The 19,381-nt window shown below is 40.4% G+C and overlaps 1 protein-coding gene across 1 annotated transcript; it reads left to right on the forward strand.

The window, feature by feature from the left end:
• Positions 1-1,453: 1,453 nt before the first annotated feature.
• LOC135479703 (uncharacterized) lies at positions 1,454-10,984 on the forward strand (the record flags this gene model as incomplete). The annotated part of the gene is made up of 9 exons (XM_064759607.1): positions 1,454-1,687; positions 3,405-3,571; positions 4,461-4,711; positions 4,983-5,407; positions 5,943-6,221; positions 7,522-7,710; positions 8,147-8,294; positions 9,728-9,977; positions 10,876-10,984. Coding segments are annotated over 9 exons (2,052 nt in total), but the record flags the coding sequence as incomplete, so codon positions are not given.
• Positions 10,985-19,381: the final 8,397 nt, after the last annotated feature.

The raw sequence follows: 19,381 nt of genomic DNA on the forward strand, positions 1-19,381 counted from the left end.
TGACGATCGGGAAACCGGAATTAGGTTCCGATTTTACACTAACAAACCGGCAGTTTTAACGACTCTCATTGGCTGAGAGGCAACACATCCCCAGCATAAATTACAGGGTGTTAAAGATGGAGGACGCGATGGACTGAGCGATTTATGCTAGCTTTACCGTATCCAGGCTTTTCGTGTATGACGAGGAAAAATCGCAAAATTCTGCAACAGGCACCACCAGATAGAAAAAAATCTGCTCTTTTCAGCCCATAGTGACATGTTTTTAAGTTTTCTTCTCCTTTAGGTCTACCATACCCAAGTCCCCATTTTTGTAATATAGTACCAGTGTTCTTGCGTCCCCAGTTCTGTAATCTAGCACCAGTGTTCTTGCGTCAACATTTCTGTAATATAGTATCAGTGTTCTTGCGTCCCCATTTCTGTAATCTAGTACCAGTGTTCTTGCGTCCCCATTTTTGTAATCTAGTACCAGTTTTCTTGCGTCTCCATTTTTGTAATCTAGTACCAGTGTTCTTGCGTCCCCATTTTTGTAATCTAGTACCAGTTTTTCTGAGATTTATGCTGTCATTACTGTCATTCCAAACAAATTTAAACATGGTTCTGCTTATATCGTTCATAATTTTTCTTGGTGGGTTTGGTAAAGCTAAAAAAAAGATGTATCAATTTTGACATTGCTAAGGACAACCAGTGTGACTTTGCCTACAAGCATTAAATTTCTCAATCTCCATCTGTGCAAATCTAATTTTATTTCATGGATTTTCCTCACGTAATTTATTTTCCAAATATCCTGCAAATCTGAGGTGGAGAAATTAGTACCAAGTATTGTAAATTCACTGCACCAGTAAAGTTTTATCTCTTTGCATAACTTTATTTGCGAACTTCTCATAGAGCATATCCAAACTGCCTTTGTTTTGTCAGTATTTATTTTTAACCCCGAGTGTCGATAAAATAGGTCTAGGCATTCTAATGAGGTTCTAAGGAATAATTTTGAACCATCAAGGGTTAACCGTCTTTCATCAATATCAGCCATTTGGCTTAACTTAAATTCAGTTCCATTATGAATTATTCCTCCGATAGATTTATTCTCTCGAATCATTTTTCTTAACCCTTTCCCACAAAGTAAAAGTAGGTATGGTGAAATGAGATCACCTTGCCTACATCCACGCGACACCTCGAAAAATGATGAAAAAATACCCGTTTTGAATAATGGAACTGCTCATATCCTTATATAGTACATTAACCCAATTTTGAATCATATCGCGAAAAATTTTTATGAATTTTACGAAAGTTTTTATGACTTCGTTTATAAAGGTCCAGGAAAACTGAATCGGGGGCCTTTTCAAAATCAACATATAATAAAAGTCAGAGGATTTGTTTGTCTTTGGTTTCAAACATCAGATCATATACACTCTATAATTTCATGTGGTTGTATAAGCGGATTTCAGCTTGATCTTGTTCACGACTCACAGATTACAAGACCCACAGCTGCATGCGGTCATGCGAGGAAGGAGAACCAGCGAGAACCTGTGAATATCACTTCACCGTGGAATGGTATTTTGTGCTGACAAAAGCCTGCTACAACTGTCCCTTTAACAAGACGGATTGTTACCGGCCTCACTGCATCTCCGCAGATGGCTTCCCGAGAGCCGTAGTGGTCGTAAACCGCATGCTTCCGGGACCAGCAATTCAGGTAAGATTTCAGGCTCTCCCACTGCGCATGTGTCAGCCGCTGAGCGTAATCGCAGACAGACGTTCCCGGAAATTATAAAAAACTCACTTTAAATGTAAGAGTATTCTTACAACTCTGTTTATATAAACCATTAGATAAATGTTTCTAGTAGGAATTCATATCTGGCGAAATGTAGTGGTGCATCTTTTAACAATTACATAAACGACAGTTAAGCGAAGCCAAACAAAGCATTGAATGGCAGCTATATGTAGCTTTACGACAGTGGATAGGAGCTACAATTCAAATTGAAACAGCATTTGGCATTTCAGAACCATATTAAGGACAATTGCAATAAATAAGTAACACAGTTCCTATGGATAACACAATTTATATATCATCCCCCATCTATTGTTTTTGATCATGAATCCCTCTTTATTGTCTACATAGTCATCCAACATTGTACCTGTTCAACCGGCTTAGAAACGGTTTTAGACTCGAGATCTAAACGCTGCCAACTAATAACCCAAGGAGTTGATACATGTACCTGCAATGTGTTATTTAATATTAGAAATAATACTTAAAGGAACAAAGCTTAAAGGATTGTCCGTGATCTAGAAACTACCTCACAGCGCTAAGAACCTCTAACAAATCTCCAGACGTAAAGCTGAAAGTTAATCAACGGAAGGAAGATTTGAGGCCAATATATCGTTGGTCTACATTACGGACTTTTGAACTGTTAACTTCAATTCGGCAGTGTAGCATAACTTCAAGAAACCTTTATACTGCGAATGCAACAAAACTGAACTTCTAAAGCTCCTTTCAGACAATCACTTTAACTTTTAAATGGGACGCAGGTATTTCTTAGTTTCTCAGGCCATTCGACCATAGACAGCTCGAAGTTTTCAGTATAATTATTTATAAGTATAGAAATATATTTTATAACAATGCACGTGACCGTGTTTAGGAAGAATTTTGGACATCCTTGTCCTGTTAGAAGTATAACAAGGCCGCATTGCCGTGAAACAGCAGCCACGTTAGGGGATATATGTGCTCACAATCTGACCACAGAGACCGAGTGGTTCACGGAATTAAACCACAGATAAATACTCGTGGTTTCAAACGACTGTCCCCCCACTTTGGTTTGAAGATAAGCCTGTGTGTGTGGTCTGTCCTCAACAGAGGACAAGAGAGAAATCGTGTACTAGTTTGATGAACTATGGGAATCCTTGACTTATGATGACGTCTCGGATACGCAAACGACCGCAAGGCGTTATTGTAATTTATTACTTCCTTAAACATTTCATGCAGTAGCGTAGTTGATTGATTCATTCCCATGATTCGCTCGTAATGACGTATCTAACAGAAAGAAAGAAAAAAAACTAATAGTTATCTCTTCGAGGCGTATTGCTACATGCAAAATAGATTTTGGCTCGTATTTAGATAACAAATAGCTCTACATTGCATAGAAGAATACTTTCCAAAGGTTGTGAGGAAACAAGTGACAAGGAATTGTAGAAAGGAGCTTATCGCCTATTCATTGGACGATAAAGAAATAAATGATGGTCACATACTTGAAATAGTACCTGTCTCTGTGCAGTGTAATGAGTCTGAAATGAATCCATGTATTTTTTGGACTATCAGTTATTTGAGTGATTACTCAAAGAGTCAATCAGCCAAGTAATAAATAAGAGTTAATCAGTCAATCCCATTAACTCACATGACTATTTAACTGTTTCAGGTATGTGAAAACGACGAGATCGTGGTGACGGTTGACAACAAGCTGAACATGGCTGAGGGAACTACTATCCATTGGCACGGCATTCACCAGAAGGGCACCCCTTACAACGACGGTGTGGAAATGTTGACCCAGTGCCCTATTCCCGCACACACCCAATTCCAATACAGGTAGAATAAGAGCCACGCTAGAGGATCAAGGGTCGTTTCCATAGAAATTCGATTTACTGGTTTATATTCTCGGCAAACAATTGTGTACAAATTTGAACAAGTATTCACCGTAAAATTTGTATCACTGTACACAGTGTAGAAGAGTTGCTCAGATTACACAAATTTATACACCACTGCTGGCACGCAAGGTGCACTTTTGGGACAATACTGTATGCTACTCGTGCGAAGTTGACTTATAGATGATATGGTCGATGATCCTAATATTTGTGTTGTGCTATATCTTTCTTCAACCCGTGTTTCTAAGGCTAGTAAGAATGTGTTTACCGTGTAATGGCATTGAAACGAAGATAGTAATTAATTACAATACAGAGTTTAAAGGAATACAACAAAGAAAGGAAAGGTTTAAAATATTTTGTTGAAGCCTTCCTGGTCGATGAGACTATCGGCTTCTGTCTGAAATTAGCCACGGAACTATCCAATTCGAGGTTTATGTAAAGATGATCAACGAGCTTTGGCAGCATCTGTGTGTCAGGTGATATCTGGAGAAGTGCGGTTGTTTTCCAGCCGATTGTGGGGTCGTGGTGGCAATCAGCGTCCGACGACGCTTGTGTGACCGTTTGCGCAGTCCAATGCTTGTGTGACCGTTTGCGTAGTGTAACATTCCTTCAAGACCACTTGGCTTTTACAAATATCATGTGCTGATCTATATTAAAATGCCGAAAGTCATTGGTTTGCGCTGGGCACTCAGGTGTTCCCCACCCTACAAAGGACCGGCTTCATATAAATTAAAAATTCTTATATATATGAGGCTAAGCAACAATCAAATCAATAAATAAATATTATCAAAGCGATTAAAGGACTAAGAAAAAATTGAAATGTTTCAAATCAGGTTTATTGCCGACACACCGGGAACACATTTCTGGCACTCCCACGCCGGATTGCAGAGGTCTGACGGTTATTTCGGGGCTCTGATTGTACGACAGACTCCATCCGCTGACGTCCATTTTGACCGATATGACTACGATTTGTACGAGCATAGCATCCTGATTACCGATTGGCTAACAGAGGTGTCAGTCAACAGGTTCACCCATCATCACCATGACGACGGAGACAACAAACCTAAATCCATGTTGATTAATGGTATGTACATCCCAACTTTTCAGTAAACAATCATTTTATAGTATTTGGCGAGGTGAAATTTTTAACACAGTCACCTGGCCGGAAGACTTGGATTGTTGAATTACAGCATTTTTATCCTGGCCAAATTTACCGCTGATCTAGACAGGTTGTGGAATGAAACGCCCTAAATACCTCTTTTCAAATATTCGGGTGTTATAGTGTCAAAGAAACCGGCAGGCGCTTCTTGTTCTAAGGTAAAATTTTAACGGTTTTTTTCTCTTTTCTGTTACAGGAATGGGTGCTTATCAAGAATTCTTCGACCACACCACAAATCAGACCGTATTCACACCGAAAGCTGAGTTTAAAGTCTCTAAGGGATATCGCTATAGATTTCGAGTTATCAGCAATGGTGTTTTAAACTGTCCCATCCTGTTCTCAATTGACAACCATACACTGGAGGTCATAGCATCGGATGGGGCACCGTTTGAACCGTATACCGTCGATTCCATTGTCGTGTACGCTGGGGAAAGGTTCGACTTCATCCTGACCGCCAACGAGACAGAGGCGAACTACTGGCTTCGGCTGCAGGGATTAGCGGATTGTGGCCCGCAGTTCTCCATGTCAAAACAGACGGCCATTTTGAGATATGATGGAGCTCCAGACGGGGAGGATCCGCAGGGAGAAACGGACTATTTCAGCAATGCAAGGGAGGGTAAAGTGAGTGCAGGGAAATTTTTGAACGATCTGTATCGTTATTCGTGAGTTTCATCACAGGTGGACAGGTGTGAAAAAAATGTTCGACACGTGAGGAATTGTAGGGTTGTTCGAAAATAATGAACCTGCGTGTATTCAACATTAAATCCATCATCTTTACAGTGCTGGATAAGTGACGCCTCCAATAAGTTTACCACCAATAAGTAGCCACGATGCTATAACTACAAAACTTACAGTTTAACCAGTGAACATGGTCATGCAGAAACGATACACAAGAAGACTGGTTCTCTAAATTAGTTCAATTTGACGACAGGAGACGACTTGGTTCCCTTACTATATCATATAGATATATCACCTTGGCATGCAAGTTGATCTATTAGTGAATGAAATCAACCAACACCACCTGTATATAACAATCATATTTTGAAAAAATACATAGCCTTAGAAGTTTATTCACACTTCAAATAAGTCCGGTATACAGACGAGCTATACCTATATACTAACTGATACGCTTATAATATTCCTTGTTTGCTTTCAGCAACTGAACCCGCTGAACACGCGAGAAACAGCAGACATGGTTCCTATCGCCAAGATGAACGCTTCCTTTCCAGATGACGATGTTTCTGGTACACCGGACAAAAAGTTTTTTATCGGCATGGATTTCCACAAAATCGACAACAGATATTTCCACGACTCTAAATATTACCCTGTATACGCCATTGAACGGAAAAAGCATTTATACACCCCACAGTTCAACAAAATCACCATGAAGCTGCCGCCATCACCACCTATCAGCCAGCTTGATGACCTGTCAGAGGTGAGACTCCTACACAGATGTAGCGTTAACAATATACAAGCATGTTCTCAGATTCTAATATACACTGCAGCACGTGTTAAAATTTTGTATATCGAGTCTGTCTAGCTGATGTCAAATAGAATAGTTCCACAATGAAACTCTCATTATGTGCTCTCCTTGCTGAGTGTGGCTCTACTGAGCCTTTTCCAAGTTAGCCTATCTCTCCAGTGTCTCCCAAATGAACCTTTCTCCAATGTTGAACCTTTCTCTCCGCAACATTTCCCTACTGGACATTTCTCCAACATCTCCCAAATGAACCTTTCTCGTCCCACCATCTCCCTGATAAACCTTTCTCTCCCAACATTCCTCTAATGGACCTTTCTCCAGTATTTCTCTATTGAACCTTTCTCTCCCCAACATTTCCCTAATGGACATTTCTCCAGCATCTCCCAAATGAACTATTCTCTTCCCACCATCTCCCTTTGCCCAATGTTTCATTAGTGAACCTTTCATTTGTCTCCCTAGTGGGTCTTTCTCTGCCCAGTGTCTCCCCAGTGAACCTTTCTCTCCCCTTGTCCCTAGTGGGCCTTTCTCTCCCCAATGTTTCCCTAGTGAGCCTTTCTCTCCCCAATGTTTCCCTAGTAGGCCTTTCAACACCCCCCCCCCCCACCCATCCACCCACCTACCCAGTGTTTCCCTAGTGAATCTTTCTCTGTCCAACGCTTTCTAGCGAACTTTTCGCTCGCCAACGTTTCCCTAGTGAATCTTTCTCTCCCCACCCTTTCTCTAGTGAAACTTTCTCTCCCCAAGTATCTCTTCCCAATGCGTCTCAGGTTAACCTTTCTCTCTCGAACCTTTCCCTGGTAAACCGTTTTCTCCCAAATCCTTCCCTGATGAACCGTTTTCCCTCAAATCTCTCCCTGATAAACCGTTTTCTCTCGAACCTTTCCCTAATGAGCACTTCTCTCTCGATCCTTTCACAGCTAAACCATTCCTTCGCGAAACTTCCCTAGGGAATCGTACCCTGCTCGGCGTTTGCTTAGTAAAACTTTCCTTCGTTAAACTTTCACTAAAGAGCTTTCCAGTCTGTCTTTGTCATATTGTCGTACCTTATGTATTTATCACATCAGTGGAGAAACAAGATATTCACGCGACTGTATAAATGAAATATGATCTTTGTGAATCACGCATGCTAACATTTGGGAGTTGGTCACACGATTCACCACGATTAATGACAAACTTCCACAAGAAGATATAATACATATTTATGTAAGGATCTGACATTAATTATGCATTAATGTTATGTTTCATATTTTTGCAGGACTTAATTTGTAACGAAGACACTGTTACTAAAAACTGCACAGAGGAACATTGTGAATGTGTGCATATATTGCAAGTGAAGCTAAACGATCTAGTAGAAATCATTGTTGTGGACGAAGGCGTGACCTTCAATGCCAATCACCCGATACATTTGCATGGCCACGCCTATAGAGTGGTTGGAATGGACAGGGTGAGTTCTTATGCTTTTATACATCGAGACCATCGTAAGAAAAACAACAAAGATTTCTACCACCAACCCTGCCTCGACCAGTGCGGGAGAAGTCATGTTAGGGAAGGGATAGGTTGGGTTGAGCGTGGTGGAGATCGTTGGTGAAGGGATAGGATGGGCGGTGCGGGGATTTGTGGTGCGGGGATAGGATATGGGGTGGGGGGTGTAGGTGGGAATTATTAGGGATGGTTGTAGCAAGTCAGATTTAACAATCTCACATTACCTATACCTCCTCCATCGTTGCCAAAATGCTGGTTTTAGCATTATTAGAGTCGTACATAACATGTCGGGTTTAAAGGAGCATCATCCTCTCTGTTTGTTCATAAACTTGACTGCTGTCTTTAGTTAATGTCTCAATCGCCACGCGTATAACAGCCTTTTGCTGTGACGTTTTCAGCTGGGTGAGAGCACGTCCGTGGCAGAAGTGAGGCGCCTGGACGAGGCGGGTGAGTTAGCTAGGAACCTCTTATCTGCTCCCCGTAAGGACACCGTAACTGTGCCTGACGGAGGCTACACCATATTTAGGTTCCGAGCAAATAACCCAGGTGAGTGAGAGGCCTACAGCTGGCCTTGTCTGGTAAAACATGGTACAGGTCCATTTACTAATTAGCTTTTAATATTTGACTGGGGTTTCAAGGCGTTCTCAATAATATTTCACATATACAACCGCAGTTAGCATTATGGTATGAAGAAAGCGAGCAGAGCCCTGTTGAAACCATGACAAACAGCAGGCTGCAGGCTGCAGGCAGACCTTCCCACGTACGTCAGGAAAGCCACCATGAACTGGGCTTGAACTCATAGCATTCGTAGCGGTAATAGGCTCCTGGGTCATTGTGCAGTTCAAGCTGGACAGGCTGTTATCGATACACGTGCACGAAGTTCAGATAAATGAAACCTTTCGGCATTAAGTAATTTTTGCACGACTTTTGGAAATGAAGCGCCGATTAAGACGGTAGGACTATTTGGTGATAAATTTCGGCTAACACTGTATGGGTCCTGAGTTAGCTCCCCTTAATGCCGTTGCACAGAAAGAAGAAGTCCCTAGTTCACATCAAATACAAGTATTTATCCGCACGTGTACCTGTCTGGGCTTTTCTGTTATGCGTCAGCTTCATTCGGAAATTTGTGACATACCATTGAAACCAAATATCATAAAAACAAAAAAGCAAGAAAAACTTAATAATGTGCTGAAGATGGCGTTGTACCACGCTTAAGGACGATGGACTGTCGCATGCATCTACAACTTATCAAACAGTGTTGAACCATTGCAAGCCTTTAGATTTGCATCGATATTCGTAGTTGTGAATTTCCGACAGCAGATTCAGGTGGCTTTGTGACGTGACGTGACGTGACGTGGAACAATGTCAACCGATTAAACGTATGAATTTGAATAGACTGCCCAAAGAATTTCTTTATTTAGAATCTTTATAACAGCTCGAGATATTGACATAATCGAAAGTAAGGATTTAAGAACAGCATATTATGTTTGATAAATAAGCAAAGTAACTCTGAACAAATTCATTTTGACGATCTCAAAAGTGCGACTTTAATTAAGTCATCCTCAGGTGCTGTGTGAGGCACGTTTTAGATATATATACATGTACACAGGTGTATACGATGTTGTTTTACGATGTGGTATTATATGTGGTTTTAGTGTCAGTGGGACAGACTTGGCAGAACAGACAACGATGACTGGATTACTGTGTAGAGTATAATATGACATGGCGGCATCAGTTAACAGTTAGTTGTCAGTAAAGTGGATCATAAAGGTCAATAATATGTTAAGAGCATATTACAGTTTTGTTATCGTACATTGTGACATGCGATTGGTTATACATGGATCTTGATAAATATATAAACACATATACATGCATTTTTATAAATATGAAAATACTTTGTGAAGGCATTTACGTTTGTGTGTAGGTCGAATTTATCACATTTAACTCTCGCTGTATACCAAGCGTTTTTCTTTCTCCAGGTTTCTGGCTGTTACACTGTCACATAGCGTTCCACGCTGAGATAGGAATGGCTGTGGTCATACAAACAGGGGAGAAGAAAGATCTGCCCAAAGTACCAGAAAACTTTCCAAGATGTGGTAACTACATCAACACGGGGAGACTCCAAGGCGAAGAGAATACAACGCCAAGCAAACCAGAGTGTCCTATGCCTAATGGGACAGAATCCTTCCAACATTTGGCTCCGTCCGTTTTTATTCTTGTGTGTATACTGTATGTATATAGCCTTGTATTCTAGGTGTAAACAAAATGCAAATATTCCCCGAAAATGTTCTTGTCAGCAGTTCAGAATCTATCAGGATTTTATTTCTATTTTCATTTTCATAGTTTATATTAGTGTAACTAAATTGTTGACGGATGTGGGTCAGGCGAAGGCGGCAACGTCATGCCAAGTATTATGGGATATCTAGTATAGGACACGTCATGTCACGTATGATATATCGCCCAGTCCGCTGTTTGTTTCGCTCCATACGTCAATTTTTTTCGTGAAAATGTAAATTCCCACTTGAGAATCCAAATATTGTATTTGCGCCAGTCACGCTTGGCTGATTTCCAACTTGTATTAAACTAGTGGTTGCACCTCTCTTCTTGATACTGTAAAATCTCGGATATTTCCTCTAGATGCGGTTTTAACCTTCTAGCTAAAAATTTAACTTAAACACATATCTTGACAATCCCTCACCTTACCCGCACTGTATTGTTAAAACAAGAGATTCCAAGAAAAAGTATACATTATATACAACATTAATGAGTTTATCGAGTTTGTCCAAGTATGTATATTTTTATATATGTATGTACAACTTTTGGTGATTACCCATACATCTGATCAAATGTCCTTAAGTTAAGAAGGCTCATGTTGAGAAATGCTTCTGTCTGGTGTGATATTGCGGTGCTCATTTACATAACAGACAGCGTTGTGATATTGCGGTGCTCCTGTCTGTTACATTTGCCAAGCAGGCACCGTCGTGATATCGTAATGCTCCTGTCTGGTACATTCTCCAAGCAGACACCATAGTGAAAATATATTGCGGTCCTCTTGTCTGGTGCATTCGCCAAGCAGACACCATCGTGATTTCTCGGTGCTCCTTGACATACTTTTGTGCTAGAACAGGTATGAAATGCCATCAGGTAAAAATGGTAAAGCCGACTGGCTGACTGTAGTGGGAGGAGACTATTTTAAGTTGGACATTATCAAAATCGGCACAAATCCGAAAGTCTGATAGATAAGACTTTCTTTGTCTTTGATGGACTATTATTGGGTTTACGGTTTTAAATGGTGGCGCTTCCACTCTACAAATATGTCTCAAAGTAAAGTTGAAGAGATTTATATGTTTCTTTGACTAAATGTAATATTAAAATGTTTTCCTTTGTATTTTTCTGTATCACACGGTATTATTATTATTATCACACTGTTACTACCATTCTATCACACTGCATTATTACTATCAAACGATAACATAACACCTTATCATTCTTTCTATCACATTTTCTCACTGTAATATTACTATTACATGAGCACACTATATATTATCATCACTATCACTGTATTACATTAAGACACTATCACACTGGGTTTTTTTTCATACTCAATAACACTATCGCCATTAGTACTGTTGTATCACGTTTTCACACTGCATCCTTTTATTATCACACAGTGCTCAAGTAGTGTCATGAAAAGTGCTCATTTTACTGTTTGGTGGCTCTGGATATGGTATTTTTGTGGTTTAATATTTGTGCATCCACAGAGGCTATACCAATCTTATTTAGACCGGAATATTTTCATAAACATATATACCCACAGATAAAGATACGATTTTGTACAGATTAGTTCTATTTATACAGCTTGAATATGGATAGGCATACGATTTTGTGCATATATCATATTTCATATATTGATATAAATGTGTTACATTCAGATATGGGACATTTCAGTATTTCAGAAATCATAAGAAAACCATGCGATATTGTAGCCTACACATATATATGCGGACCAGAAAAGATTTCGTGGGACATTTTGAAGTGCTATATAATAGTCATCGTTAAAATGACCATTTCCTGTCAACAGTAAAACTTCTTACTGTATAAATTCTGATTCATATAGGATGAAATACGTTTTACACATGCCTCGTGTCCGGTTGTTGGACAGACAAAATTGTACAATAGCCTTTTTGGCCTCACCGCAATCTGCCAGCTAGGTATCGTATTGTTGTATGATATCTAAATATCGCAGTGATGTATGATATCTAAATATCGCAATTTTGTATATTTCAATATTGCAATGTTATGTGATATCGAGACATCGCAATGTTGTATGATATCGACACATCGTATCCTTGTAATTATCTAGATATCCCTTGAGCAACTTTTCCATCTGGTGGATGAATTCCTGTATGAACTTTTCCCATGCGATCGGAGGGCCATTATTCTTCCTTTGATCGATTCTCACCTTGAGATTCACAGTAGCGTTTCTAATACTCGGTATACAGATTGTCCTTCGCCCTGCTTCACACAGTAAGCTGAAAGATTTTAAAATGAAACTGCTATTTTACTTACGTAAATCTGCTCGAACAATACACGGTTTGGACCCCAGGTAATATATATATATATATATATATATATATATATATATATATATATATATATATATATATATATATATTAATTCTTAAATCTATTTAATTTGATTATGTTACATTCCTCCAGGCACATTTCTATTAATTTTCTTAAAGTTTTTACTGAATAAAATTACTTTGCACAACAATGTAGTTTCTGAACATTATTTTTGCTGACAGAAACTTTGCTATCAACTACCATTAAGCATATGATATATAATATCTATCTATTACATATCTAGTACATTAATAGAGATAGAAGCCGAACAGAACACATGAGGTGAGCCTTAAATTTCTGCCATGGACAAGGAATTGATGGATTTCCCCGCTCTCGCGTTTTATGGCTGCCTTGGTGGCAATAAGCGGTCGGTGGCCACCGCTGTCTGCCACCAGTATTGGGGGAAGCGATCGTGGGTCCGCTGTCTGCCACCAGTATTGGGGGAAGCGATCGTGGGTCCGCTGTCTGCCCTAGTATTGGGGGAAGCGATCGTGGGTCCGCTGTCTGCCACCAGTATTGGGGGAGGCGATTGTGGGTCCGCTGTCTGCCACCAGTATTGGGGGAGGCGATCGTGGGTCAGCTGTCTGCCACCAATATTGGGGAGGCAATCGTGGGTCCGCTGTTTGCCACCAATATTGAGGGAGGCGATCGTGGGTTCGCTGTCTGCCACCATTATTGGAAGCATATTTGTTCGTTAATTTGTCAAATGTCCATGATTTGCCCTGGGAACTCCGGTCTCCTCCACATAGGACAATGAGTATGCCGTAAACAACAATTAATAAAAAACAAACTTTGTGCGCTCAAGAGAGCACAAACCTTGGCAACAGCCGGATACGCGATTTCTGTTTACAGATACCAGGACAATACTCGGCTAATCTCGCAATGGTGAGTAATGATTGAAAAAAAAAAATCCCTGGATGGGAATCCAGGTTCGCACCAAAATGTACGGTAATGGATTGTGTACAAATCTCATCCAACTCCCTTCATAACTTTTTACCTTAAGTTACCGACAGACAGAGGCAGACATACAAAGGCGAGACACGTAGTAGCTGAATACGCCAACTCTCCACGCATAATGCGTTACACTATTGTTTCTGCTAAAATATGCACTGTTGTGCGCATTTGTGGCATTTTGTCCGCTAAGTTCTGGTGAAAATGTAGTGCACTTGTTCACTTTTGTAGATCGATTTAAGAGAAACAAATTCCACTGCCTATATGCATATACACGCATGCTCGTCTCTACCAGTGAACGCATGACCAACATAGACACAAAAGGTCACAGTCTGAATGTCCGACTGCCGCAATGCTCACTTCTCCTTGACAGAGCAATACCAAAATGCGAAGCTATAAATCGAAATTTTCTGATTTTTTCCATAGGATGGGCATTATCCGTGAGTAAATACAGAGGGACAGTAACGTTGGAAATGTAATTCTGAGGTGACATCTCTATTAATATTTTTTCAAAAATAACAATATCAGTATACTGAACCAGTTTGCATGTGCGTGTGATTATGAAATATTTGTCAGCTCTAATTTTACTTGGCGACATACTTCTAAAATTATGGCTGGAGACAGAACCTTGAGTGAAAGCAGTGTACAATAGCTGGGACACCTGGGAAACCTTCAGACTTGTCTCTACACCTTTCTGGGAATGGATTTATGTGGTGTTACATAATCTAGATCAATTCACATATGCAATACATGTCGACAGTTGGAGATACGGCCAAAGAAAAACAGACAGTCCCCCTGCGTTAAGACCATAGTCAAACCGACGTGAGTTAAATACGAAGACGAGAACACAACAACTAAATCACTGGACTCCCACAACCCTTATTCTACGACAAGCTAGATCAGAAATCGCAAACAGAGTAAATGCCTGTTGTTATGACAAGCTAGATCAGACAAGAGATTGTAAACAGAGTAAATGCCTGTTGTTATGACAAGCTAGGTCACACAAGAAATCGAAAACAGAGTAAATGTCTGTTGTTATGACAAGATAGATCAGACAAGAGATCGCAAACGGAGTAAATGCCTGTTGTTATGACAAACTAGGTCACACAAGAGATCACAAACAGAGTAAATGCCTCTTGTTATGACAAGTTAGATCAGATAAGAGATCGTAAAAAGAGTAAATGCCTGTTGTTATGACAAACTAGATCAGACAAGAGATCGTAAACAGAGTAAATGTCTGTTGTTATGACAAACTAGATCACACAAGAAATCGCAAACAGAGTAAATGCCTGTTGTTATGACAGATAGATGACACAAGAAATCCCAAACAGAGTAAATGCCTGTTGTTATGACAAACTAGATCAGACAAGAGATCGCAAACAGAGTAAATGTCTGTTGTTATGACAAGCTAGATCAGACAAGAGATCGTAAACAGAGTAAATGCCTGTTGTTATGACAAACTAGATGACACAAGAAATCCCAAACAGAGTAAATGCCTCTTGTTATGACAGATAGATGACACAAGAAATCGCAAACAGAGTAAATGCCTCTTGTTTTGACAAGCTAGATCAGACACGAGATCGCAAACAGAGTAAATGCCTGTTGTTATGACAAACTATATCACACAAGAAATCGCAAACAGAGTAAATGCCTGTTGTTATGACAAACTAGATCAGACAAGAGATCGCAAACAGAGTAAATGCCTGTTGTTATGACAAACTATATCACACAAGAAATCGCAAACAGAGTAGTGAGTGAGTGAGTGCTTGGGGTTTAACGTCGTACTCAACAATTTTTCAGTCATATGACGACGAAGGAATCATTAGGGTGCATGTACGTGTAATGTGCCTCCTTGTTGCAGGACGGATTTCCACCGCTCTTTTATTTAGTGCTGCTTCACTGAGACGACTTACCGAAGGCAAGTAAGCCGCCCCGCCCGAGCCATTATACTGATACGGGTCAACCAGTTGTTGCACTATCCCCTTCATGCTGAACGCCAAGCGAGGAAGTTACAACTTCCTCTTTTAAAGTCTTAGGTGTGACTCAATCAAGGATTGATCCTGGATCTACCGGTCCCGAAGCGGACGCTCTACCAACTGGCAAACAGAGTAAATGCCTGTTGTTATGACAAACTAGATCAGACACGAAATCGCAAACAGAGTAAATGCCTGTTGTTATGACAAACTATATCACACAAGAAATCGCAAACAGAGTAAATGTCTGTTGTTATGACAAGCTAGATCACACAAGAAATCGCAAACAGAGTAAATGCCTGTTGTTATGACAAGTTAGATCACACAAGAAATCGCAGAGTAAATGCTTGTTTTGGTAGTTTTCTGTTGTGCATTACAGCATGTGTGCCACAAATGATGATGCCTGGAAAACAACTCTAAAAATATGACACTGTCTTTTGTTCAATGGGGAGTTAAATTCGGTATCGTCACCGCTGCTCGGGTTTTACTCTCTGTTCTGTAGCCTTTTTATATTACGGTATTGATCCATGTACCTTGAGAATGGGACTTGTAGAGCGAAAACGGGCACTGGTTACGGAAATCCTTAAAACGCATCTGTTACGGAAGTCCATGATTTCGCGCGAAGGAAACAAAAGCCTGAAATAACCTATGACATTAAAATCTAAGGGATACAAATGGATTATTTCGTTGTTGATTCAACGGCATTTCGAGCTAAGGGTTACAATCTTCATAGTCTGTACATCACAAAGTTGCATGTATTCCTCTCTTAATGTTCATTAAAACATGTTCATTATTCCGTTAGGCTCTCCAGTTCTCGGGTTCAACATCACGTGATATCGACATTTTATCCACATGAGCCAACTCGGACGACCACAGTTTTGACTAGCACGTTGAAATGTCCCAAAGAAACAAGTGTCATACTTGATGTCTTCATATGTCAACCATACGAACTCGGGGGGAGGGGGGGGGGCTGAATATTTGGGTACATTTAAGGATGGGGAGTTTTGTAGCATTGGTAGCACTGACCCTAGATATCAGTGAAGGTCACATAGCGATATCGGAGGGCAAAAATGACCACATAAGATGGGGTGAAGGTCATTTCACTGATTCCTTTCCCTAGGTGTCTGCAAGGTGAACTTTCCTTCTTTCCCTCGGGTATAAAGAAAACAGAATATATTCCAGATGTGATGACACGAGTCGACCGCCACTTTATCTTCCGTCCAAACTCGTCAGTGGTTCCCCGGACGGCGTAAAAAGTGACCAGTAAGATGGTGGTAGATCAATGTCCACGGTGTAAATTTCTGTGGCGTTTGGTTGGCAGTTCCCAGTTTCACAATGACCACGATTAGAGCTACAGTGACGTCGGCATAGGAAGAATACCATACATCCCATGAAAGCTACCAAAGTGAAAGACATTATTCCAACAGCAACCATCTTTGGCAGGATACCTGGAAGGTAAGCAGAAGAGATGGTACAGAAGTTGGCGAACGGATGAAAGATAGTCTAATTTAAACTCAGACTTAAAGTCGGATTATACCATCGGTTTTACAAAACAGCAATCTCGGTAATTCGTGGGTCCCTGGTTATCGATCTGTCATAAAAAATACTGCGATTGGCCAGCACACCTGTAAGGGGTCTTACGTAGAGCTTTCGCGTAGGATGTATACCTTACATTTGTCATCTGTTACAACAAGACATCGTCAGGATATGACCGAAGTAATGTTGAATGCGACCAAAACGCAAGAACGCAAAGAGAATTTATGAATTTGAGATGTCTCAAGTCATAATTAACATCACCTAACTACAAAAGCCGTGGAAATCATATCATAAAACACATTCCTATTACAACACGATTATTGCTTGGGAATCGAAATGAAGTGAAATGTAACTTCTCTGTCAGAGTTCTGTATCCAATTTCCCCCACTTTCAAGTCTGCAGTCTCCAAAGGCGCAGTTGACGTTGAGCCACTGGCAGCTGTTATATGCCGTGAATTAAAAGTTGAGCGAGAACGAGTTTGTGGCATTGTACACAAGCTCAATGACAGACTTTCCAATTGTGTGTCATGGTTGGCTGATTGCAGGTTAATTAGAGACCAGGTGCTGTAGTTTCGTGACATTTTAACTGACATGTTTTACATTTTGTACTAACAGCAAAATAAAAATTTGTACTTGCCTTCCATGGTGCTTTCTTGCCAACGTTATTTATCTCAACGTGGGTTGTCTGAAGACGAGGAAGCTCGGCTAGTGAGGCTGAATAGCCAGCCTTCATATCACCTGACATATATCAGACAACCTCAAGTATTCAACACATATCCGCATTTTTACTGATTTTTTCATCATTTTTTACTTTTAAAATTGTTTAAAAATCAAGCAATCTTTTAAAAATGTGTACACAAGAAAAATATCAAAAATATGTTTCATAAGTTAAAACAGGCTCAGGGGCCTTAGGCGCGCTTTTCTCTCACCTGAGATATATCTGCTATGAGAATTGTCTATGTTGCAATTCGCCGCCTTTTCTGTCAATCTTACTCATCTCAGATTTAACGTTAATAGTGCAGCGGCAAGAGTTGTCTATATATGATGGCGATGATTTACGTGCGAGATGCAACTTCAAGTTAAACATCCTTTCTTCAGGTTCGCATTCCCGTATCCCACCCATCATGCATAATGAGATTTCATAATTTATAATTACCATCTAACACATTTTCTTTACTGACTGACCTTGAACTGCAGAGAACACCACATTATATCCGTATACGCCTCACAAAAGCTGACTTCAGTTAGTGTATTTCAAATGCAGCCATCACTAAGACGGATTTTTGTACACCTCATTCTTCTACAAATTCGCACATTTTTAGCTTCTATCTGGTTTGTCTCTAGCATGTCAGTCGTTTCCATTGCCTTTAGCAAAAACAGGGAACCTTGCTGGCTCAACTGGTAGAGTGTTGGAAGAAATTCTTTCCATGTATAACATACCTTATATCGGATGAAAGGCAAGCGGTTTCAAGAGATTTTGCTATATGACCAGAACGAGCCGTAGACGTATTCTTACCACCTGGGCCTAGAGAACAACGGGAAAAAATTTCCCGCCTGAAAAGGCAAACACCGTGAGCACGATCACATCAAGCTCCCTCAGTGTGGTGTATGACGTCGCTCTCGTCGTTACAGATCACTTGCCCAGAGCAGAATGATCGACGCCCATGTCAGTGTAACATGTGAGATTGCATTAGGCTAAGTTTGAAATTAAAATAGGTCAAGTCTACTGGCATCCTTCTACTCAGTTTTAAACATCACTCAGTACTTTTGATTGATTTATTTGATTGGGGCTTTACGCCGTCTAAGTAATAATAAGTTTTATAATATGCATACGCTATAATACGTTGAAATATTTATTCGTTCGTGTCAGAGTACCCCTAGGGAAACGTTAGGTACCTTTTCCCCGCCATGTCATATCACATGTGTGTTATCTTCCTGCTATGAGCGTGACGCGCAAGATGCTAACTGCTTGGGTGCTGTCGCTGTAATCCCACAATGAATTTACTGTTATAACCCTTGGCGCGTTACCACCTCTTCTCTAACGTAGCTAGGGGCCTCCGTAGCTCAGCCGGTTAGCGCACCAGCGCAACGTAATGACCCGGGAGCCTCTCACCAATGCGGTCGCTATGAGTTCAAGTCCAGCTCATGCTGGCTTCCTCTCTGGCCGTACGTGGAAAGGTCTGCCAGCAACCTGCAGATAGTCGAGGGTTTCCTCCGGGCTGTGCCCGGTTTACTCCCAACATAATGCTGGCCACCGTCGTATAAGTGAAATATTCTTGAGTACGGCTTAAAACACCAATCTAATAAATAAATAAATCTAACTTAGCTAACATTAACTAATGTTCAGTAACATGTGCTTGGTCGACACTGTTAAGCAGGATTTATATATGCCATTCAGTGGTTAACATTGAACTTTTCGCACAGTTTACGTCACATCCGGATTGAACTACAAACAGGGACAAAGAAAATCGATTATTCTGAATGGACGAAATGACATGTTCGGGTAAATACATCACCTTCCAATATGGAGGCACCAATCCTACTTACT

This window comes from Liolophura sinensis, chromosome 12, assembly GCF_032854445.1.
Source record: "Liolophura sinensis isolate JHLJ2023 chromosome 12, CUHK_Ljap_v2, whole genome shotgun sequence".
Taxonomy (NCBI): Eukaryota; Metazoa; Mollusca; class Polyplacophora; order Chitonida; family Chitonidae; genus Liolophura; species Liolophura sinensis.